The 8,177-nt window shown below is 40.1% G+C and overlaps 1 protein-coding gene across 2 annotated transcripts; it reads right to left on the bottom strand.

Annotated features, from left to right (window-relative positions):
• Positions 1 to 8: 8 nt before the first annotated feature.
• LOC6053707 (trafficking protein particle complex subunit 3) lies at positions 9 to 4,780 on the bottom strand. Of its 2 annotated transcripts, none has more exons than XM_038261795.1 (2): positions 4,627 to 4,778; positions 9 to 645 (listed from the first exon to the last, which is right to left on the bottom strand). In XM_038261795.1, the coding sequence occupies exons 1-2, from the start codon at positions 4,663 to 4,665 to the stop codon at positions 148 to 150; spliced, it is 537 nt and encodes a 178-aa protein (XP_038117723.1). In that variant the 5' UTR covers positions 4,666 to 4,778; the 3' UTR covers positions 9 to 147. The 2 variants fall into 2 exon arrangements, with proteins under 2 accessions (XP_038117723.1, XP_001867574.2); XM_001867539.2 differs by lacking the exon at positions 9 to 645 and adding an exon at positions 3,398 to 4,435 and having other exon boundaries at positions 4,627 to 4,780.
• Between the last annotated feature and the right edge of the window lie 3,397 nt (positions 4,781 to 8,177).

The raw sequence follows: 8,177 nt of genomic DNA, 5'->3' as shown, positions 1-8,177 counted from the left end.
GCCTTTTCCGCTTGAGTGATTGATAAATACTATTAAATCGATAAATTTTAAACACATTACAAATCTGCCCCTCCGTGCGTGTCCCTTTCGCGTCCTTGGTTGTGTGTGGAATGCTTACCGGTCCGCTTTCCTTCCGCACGAGGGTTATTAGTCCTCTCCCGCCGGCACGGCATCCTCCAGCCGTCGGATGAACTTGACCCGGATCTCGGTGCTAGCGTCGCCCTTCAGCTGGTCCTGCGTGAACCGGCACTGCACCTCCAGCTGGACCATCTCCAGCGCTCCCCGGATGCAGCCACAGATGATGGCACTGTAGCGCAGCTGCTGGTAGTCCTGCGGCAGCTCGACAAACTCCGTCAACGGGTTGTTGTCGAACACGAGCGAGAACTCATCCCCAGCGGCGGCCCAGTTCGAGATCGTTGGCTGCACGTTCAGATACATCCGGAAGGCGAGCTGGATTTTGTCCGCCGTTTCGCGCATGTCCAGACAACGGGGCGAGCTGGTACGCGACAGAAAGTCCTCGATCAGCCGCATGCCCATGTTGTAGCCGATGCGTTCGAGCTGTTTGTTCACGTCCTCGACGTTCTCAAAGTCGCGCAGCATCTGGGACACGAGCGCGCCGTACGTGAGCGTGAGCAGCTCGGAGTTCTGGAATGGACGAGAATTCGTGTTAAGAAAGAGATTTTACTTTCAATTGTTTAACTGAGTTTTTACAATAACATCAAACAATATTCAGGGTTGTTACGGAGAAGTCGAAAAACAAATCCGCGCGAAATATTTAAAAAAATAATTTTGCGGCAAACATACAAAAGAGTTTAACAATAATTTCAATTTTTATGAAAAAAGCAAGTATTTGAAAATGAAAATACAATTCGTACTCGATGATCCTCGCCAAAGTGTCACTCAGAAAAATCGAAACCAGAATTTTGTATTATTTTTTTCTTAAAATTTCTCTAACCTAAAATATGACTCCAAAAATGCTCCACAGTTTATCAGATTTTCTGGATGGTGACAAAAAATGGTGGCACCTAAGAATTTAACAATTCTGCATTTTTTTCTGCCGTTCTTTTCTTTACAGGTCCAATTTTAGAATTAAAGAATTAAAGAATTAAAGAATTAAAGGATTAAAGGATTAAAGGATTAAAGGATTAAAGAATTAAAGAATTAAAGAATTAAAGAATTAAATAATTAAAGAATTAAAGAATTAAAGAATTAAAGAATTAAAGAATTAAAGAATTAAAGAAATAAAGAATTAAAGAATTAAATAATAAAGAATTAAAGAATTAAAGAATTAAGGAATTAAAGAATTAAAAAATTTAAGAATTAAGGAATTAAAGAATTAAAGAATTAAAGAATTAAAGAATTGAAGAATTAAAGAATTAAAGAGTTAAGGAATTAAAGAAATAATGAATTAAAGAATTTAAGAATTTAAGGATTTAAGAATTGAAGCATTGAAGAATTTAAGAATTTAAAAATTCAACAATTTAAATTTAAAAATTTAACAATTTAAATTTAAAAATTTAAGAACTAAAGAATTTAAAAATTTCAGAATTTAAGAATTGAGCATGAGCATGGTTGACTGCCAATGAGCTGCTACTCCGTTATTGACAGATCAGCTGAAGTTAAACAATGAATCAAAAATGATCAGTGGGAGCCAACCATCCGTTCACTGTTTAACCTCTGAAGATCTCTACTTTATTAGTCAATACCGGCGCCCTCCCAAGAAGCCTGCAGTTCAACGAAAGGGAGGAATGTTAGTCCGATAGTTGAAGTTGCAGACTCATCAAGCACATAGTTTTTCGCTATATACTTGTTAATACCGCTTGAGACCGTTGAATCCACAGCATCTCCTTCAAGCATCACGTGATTAATTTTTTTTGGGTTAGTAGGATAAGGTATTGGCTTTTCGATGCCTCCCGAGCTACGACGCTATGGGGAGGACTTTCATAACAGACCCGTCGGCGAGCCTTCCGAGCAACGATGCTATGGGAAGGTCTTTCTGGTTAACACACAATCTCACTCACACACAGTTATTTTGCTCCACTATTAACTCAACGATCCAAATTGTCGGTGCGTCTTTCGTTCATTATATAGAAATGGCTTTTTCACCACAAAAAAATAAAACCTCATTCGAAAAATTTAAACACAATCCACCCGACGCCGTGCCTTCCGATCAACGATGATATAGGAAGGGCTTTGAAAATCACAAAAGAAATCACTTTTCACTCCGCATATTTTTTACGACCACGCGCTCCCTTTGCCAATTATGCACTGATGACGCTGCATTTTCAGTGGGCAATTTTCTCCTCGCAGCACACAATACACGACAAAAATGCGAAACAAAAGGCACACACACAAAAAAAATCTTTTCACTCCGAATATTTTGACGACCACGCGCTCCCTTTGTCAATTATGCACTCTGAATATCAGAATTTAAGAATTTAAGAAAAACTTCTAAACATTTGTACCGGCCTTATTTTATAATTTCTCAATTTCCAAATTTCCTTATTTCCTAATATCCTAATTCCTTAATTTCCTTATTTCCAAATTTCCTAACCTCCTAACTTAATAATTTCTTGATTTCCTAATTTCCTTATTTTCTAATTTTTTAATTTCCTACTATCCTAACATCCTAATTTCCTAATTTCTTTTCCTAATTTCTTAATTGCCTAGTTTCTTAATTTCCTAATTACCAAATTTCCTATAATGATTAACGGCTTCAGCTAAAATAACAAAAACATTGCTTATTAATACGTTTCTCGCTTTTAAACTCCCACATTTGTTTTCTCTAATTTCTTTTCTAAGTAATAAGTTTTGTTTTCGTTTTTTATCCAAACATTTATCCAGATATTTTAGCGAAAATGGCGTTCGAATGGTGAACGCCCGAAATGTCAAAATCACGCAGTGTTACCAACATTAAGAAAAAAGTGTGTAATGGAATGACCGCCACATTTTTTTTAATGTTGGTGCTACTGCATGGTTCTGACATTTCGGACGTTCACCATTCGAACGTTATCTTCACTTAAAAACCTGAATAAAGTGACATTCGAAAATATTGTAATTTTGCGTGATTTATTTGTTGGGTGAACGCTGTGACGAAAAATGGGTATTTTTGAGAGTGAATTTTTTTTCCTGAATTCTTCGATTAATATCTACAACTTTGTCGAAGATATTAAATCAATCCGATAACTTGAGAATTTTTTGGTTGGGTAACGATTTTTGAACATTTTGAGTGATTTTTTATATGGACAATTGCAAAAATTTCATGAGGATTTGCCAATTTCAGCGAAATAAAAAATATAAACCATAAAAAATAATAAAATTATTCCCAAAATAAAACCAATATTGATTTCTCATAAAAGAAAAAAAGAATCATCATTTTGAAGCAAAAATAACTCAGTTTGTCGCATCAAAAGTTATTTATTCCTTACATAAATTTTACGTAAAATTACATTTCATCGAATTCACACAAACACAGACACAAAACTCCCGCACAAAAAGTTACTCCATTTCTTCCTTGCCACCGTGCGTGTGAAAGCGCCCTCCGTCCCCGCGCACCCGGTTCATCGCGTGCCGATGGCGCGACTCGTGCAAATACTTGGGCCGCTCCTTCGGGATCTTGCCCTGGGCCTCGAGCTTGGCCCGTGCCTGGCGCCGCTTCAAAATCCGCTTGTACTGCTTCGCGTTCACGTACAGCGGCTCCTCCTCGGACTCGACGGCTGCGGCGGCCACTTCCGCCACGTTGATGGCCGCCGGGGCGGTGACGTTGCCAGCCGGGGACGGAGTAGCTGTGGCTGGGACGGTTGGAACCGGTGCCGGGGCAAAGGTCGCCGCCGCTGGTTGGCTTTGAACGGTAGCGATTCCGTTCTGGTCGGGTCCGGAGGCCAACATTACGACTTGTCCGGTGGTGGCGCCACCCGCGGCCGTTCCCACCTGGTTCGGCGGAAGCTGCACGATGTTCCCGTTGATGTTGAAGTTCTGGGTGGCCTCGGCCGTCGACAGCTGGACCGGTTGGTACAGGAATGTTTGGCCCCCGTCCAGCGTGAACTGCAGCATTTGGGGTTGGGCGGTCGTCGTTTGTTGGATTGTTTGCGTCGGCATGACCAGGCCTTGGCCGCCGGTGGACAGCGAACTTAACGGAACAACTTGCATCTGTTGGCCAGCGGAAGCGTTGAGCTGCTGCTGAAGACTTTGCAGCAACATTTGCTGATTTGCTGGATCTTGCAGGGCTTGGTTGAGCTGAAGCACCTGGATTGGGGTACCGCCGCCACTGGCAATCTGGAGCTGTTGCTGTTCCGGACCAGTTCCTTCCATTTTGATGATAATGTTTCCTTTGCGTTCCGCCCCTTCTGGCTGCATTCTAGATTGTATCCTCCCTTTTTATCTGCCACCACTAGTTTAACAAATTTTCCTTCCTAATTTTCACTCAAAAGATGCACTAAAAGTACAAGAAAGAGACAGATGAAGAAAAGTGCACTTTAAAAACGGAGCGACCGAAGATTTTTAAGAATGAAAACGATCCGGCAAACATTGCAATTTTGTTTGTTTTTGTTGTACTCTTGCGGGTTGACTCATTGACAAGGATTATCCTTAAAAATATCAGAATAATTAAAGAAATCAACTACTCACCACTTTCTTTGTATCGAGGCGAGTATTCTGTCGGGACATTTTGGTATTTTAGTGCACGATTTGCTAAAGATTTCCCTAAAAATTATGAGAAAAACTCATAACTCATCACTTTTAAGATTTTTTTTTAGTTTTTTGACAGGTTAGTGTGATGACGCTTTGGTTTAGAAAATTCGAAACAATCAGTTGGTTTGGTTCGAAAAGAGGATTCGGATTGTTTGGTGAATGTGATCTAAAATTATTATCAAACACTTTTACACAAAACAATACATATTTAGGTTAAAAAGCTTTATCGAGCTGTCAAATCGCAACATGGGGTTAAACTTTCTGTGCAGTTGCTGTGAAGCTTACCAAGGGTTTTCATACACTGATAATCAACATTACACACTGTTCAGTTCACTTTTACACACTTGTATAGGATTTTTCAGTTCAAGTATGATTACACGAAAGTGTGCAATCATACTTGAACTGAAAAATCCCATACAAGTGTGTAAAAGTGAACTGAAAAAAGTGTAATGCTGTTTACCAGTGTAGAGTTTAACTCCATGTTGCACGCACACACTCTCACTTTTAATTTCTCGATCGCTAGGTCAGGACAGATGTGAACCACCCTTCAGTATCCAGATTTTTAATTCGTAACGCCATCTTCCAAGGGCATTTCAGTGAGCAAAAGAGTTCCTCAATTTTGCCCAGAGTAACGAGAGTTTCTCAATGTTCCTCCAAGCTACTCCGGTTTGTTTCTCAGTATTGTCACCAACATATTTGAACCTTGTGTTTGAAATTAATAACAAGAGGCCGTTGCCGTTTCTAGGATTGTTGTTGGTTTGAAATATGACTGTTTTGGAGGATCTGTCCGCTCATTGCATTTCGACTGCCAAACATGGCCAGAAAGAGGACTTTCCGGACCAAAATGATTCCTAGCGTTTTGTGGAGACTGGCTATTTAAGTGCACCGTTGGAAAAAGCTTGTTTCGTAGTGATGTTCCGTTGTAAGGTTTGCCTCTTCAGCGGTAGCTGGTTAACCACATCTACACTGGAATAAATATCATGATTGATGCTATTAGTTTTGCATATAGATTTTTGCAGAGTGCTTCTGCACATAAATGGTAAATGACTTGCATATAAACTGTATGAGACCGCATGTAAACGTATACAAATTCGAAATATGCTATCGCATATAAAATAAATGTGCACGGCACATGGACGTTATATGCAATGCTTGAATTATCTGGCAATATGCAGCCACATATAACATAAATGTGTAGAATTCATAGATTTTGTCAGACTCTTGATATGATTTTTAATGAGTTCGACATTTTGATTTTACATATTAGTTATTTGTTAAGTAAAAGTCATGTTTTATTTTCAAGAAAAATTTTTTTTATTTAATTTAGTTAAATAAACACTCCGTGGGACACTCTTGACTGAATCTTTGCCAAATCTTCAAAGATGATAGCGAGGAAACTTGCTCAGGCAGCGCGACGCAAAAAACTGGCGTCAGTTCGCAAACGTTCCCGGATGATGCTGCGGACATCGTCAAATCGGCCGAGGGGTACGAACTTGCCATGAAAGGGCGTAGCGCCACCAGTCTCGTGCAGCTCAATCCGACGTGGTGATCAAACCCGAAAGCCGCCAACAGGAGCGTGGTCATGACCCGGGAGAACCTACTGCGGGTGAATCTCGAGGTAAGCTCAGTTATGTGCAAAATACATATAATTTCTATGGAGATCTGTATGAAAATTATATGTGGAGCTTATAAGGTTTAATATAACTTGTCATGATTTTTATTATGCTAATTTTTGATTAGGTTATGTGCAGCTGACATATAAAACCAATCATGATTTTAGTTTCAGTGTACCTGACCAACAAAATTTCGCCGAAACAAGATGGCAGATGGACTGAAAATTATCGGGAGTAAGCTGAGTAACGGGAGAAACTCGGAGTTACTCCCAGTGTTTGTCACAGAATTTCCCTTGCCATCTTCGCTTAAAAACAGCATTTAGTGCCAGCGTGCCTTTAATGTTGCCATATCATCACTATTTGACGTTTAATTACAGCTCATAAACATACGAGAATTTCCCCTAGTTCAGCGATTCTCAACCTTCTTCTAGGCTGGTACCCCCTACCATGTAAATCAAGTTAGGCCCGGAACCCCTTTGAGAATCGCTGCCCTAGTTCATTAAAAACTGCAAAAAATTTACGTAAATTTCAAAGGTTCTGAAAGGCATTATTTCCGATTAGACATTTGGCGGCTATTTTTGCTTTAGAAAAGCATTCAAATCAAGATTCAAATCCTGATCCAGAATGTTTCAATAATAAATGGTTTTCTTTCTGTTGTTTGTAGAAGCATTTTACATGGAGTGGTTATTTTTTTCATTTCAATTTACTATTTCTGGACCCTGAATTCAAAACCATCGTTGCCCCAAAAGTGAGAGACACCTTCTACCACCTTAAGGTATTCCAAAATAACAGTGATTTTAGTTGAGCGTGTATTTTTGGGTAAAACTTTTTTTAGACATAGATTATTAATTACCTAGATGTCTCACTTCGGGATTTTTCCATACATCAAGTTGGCGACACCCCTTTAGCGCTCCGAGCGCCACCACAGTCGAGTTACAGGTACTAAATTGTTAAACAAAATCATAGCACTCTATGCCAGTTTGATGTTTGTTTTTTTTTTTTGTCAAAGTGTCACGATATTCCACACGCGCTTTCACAATTTGCTTTTCCGTCGTCGATTAATCGCGAAGAAACAGGAATATGGCAGGCCAATGCCAACAGCGCAGGTGGCGGCAGCGGTAGCAGAAGTGGCGAATCCAGGAGATACCAAGCAGCAGACCAAAACAAAGGAACAAGAAGAGCTGATCCACCTCAAGCCGATCATGGACAGTGCCCCCTCGGTGACGAAACCGTTGCAGTTTTGCACCACCCGTACAGGTTGAAACGTAACGTGTTCAGACGTCACCGGGTAATCGACGGTGAGCGCATTTAGCAAAATTCTGATCTTCGAAAAGATGAACGAAGGTTAGTTTCAAAACAGCATCATGAAGTCTGGTTTGTGAAGATGACATTTTGCTTTTTTCAGATAAGAAAAAAACTTCAAAGCTTCCGGCAGAACGCAAGCATGAATCTGACTAGCATCAAGGCGAATCCAGGCTCGAAATGATAAGAAATACAGAACCCTAACTGTTCAAGGAATTTATTATCAAATGATTAAATATTTACATAAATAAATAAATTGCGACAAAAATTCTTGCATCTTGTTTGATCCTTTTGCCATCAGGCCGGATAGAGCAGAAGATTCGATTTGTCGTAGAATCCTGCTATACAGGCTCCAGCATGTATTTGAAATTGACCGTTCGATTTCCGCTGGTTTTTGAGAGTCCAGCAAAAAGAAGGCTGCGCGCTGAAAAATCGTCCGTTTTGGTGGGCTGGAATGGCGGAATGATTGGCAGGGTAGCTTTTCCAGTACTCATTTTTTTGTCGAACTTAATTCTACTCACTTGCCGACACGTCTCCATGCCTAACGGTGGGCACCACCGAAGGAATCGATTC

This window comes from Culex quinquefasciatus, chromosome 3 (genome assembly GCF_015732765.1).
Source record: "Culex quinquefasciatus strain JHB chromosome 3, VPISU_Cqui_1.0_pri_paternal, whole genome shotgun sequence".
NCBI lineage: Eukaryota > Metazoa > Arthropoda > Insecta > Diptera > Culicidae > Culex > Culex quinquefasciatus.
This window is presented reverse-complemented; position numbering and strand designations above follow the sequence as displayed.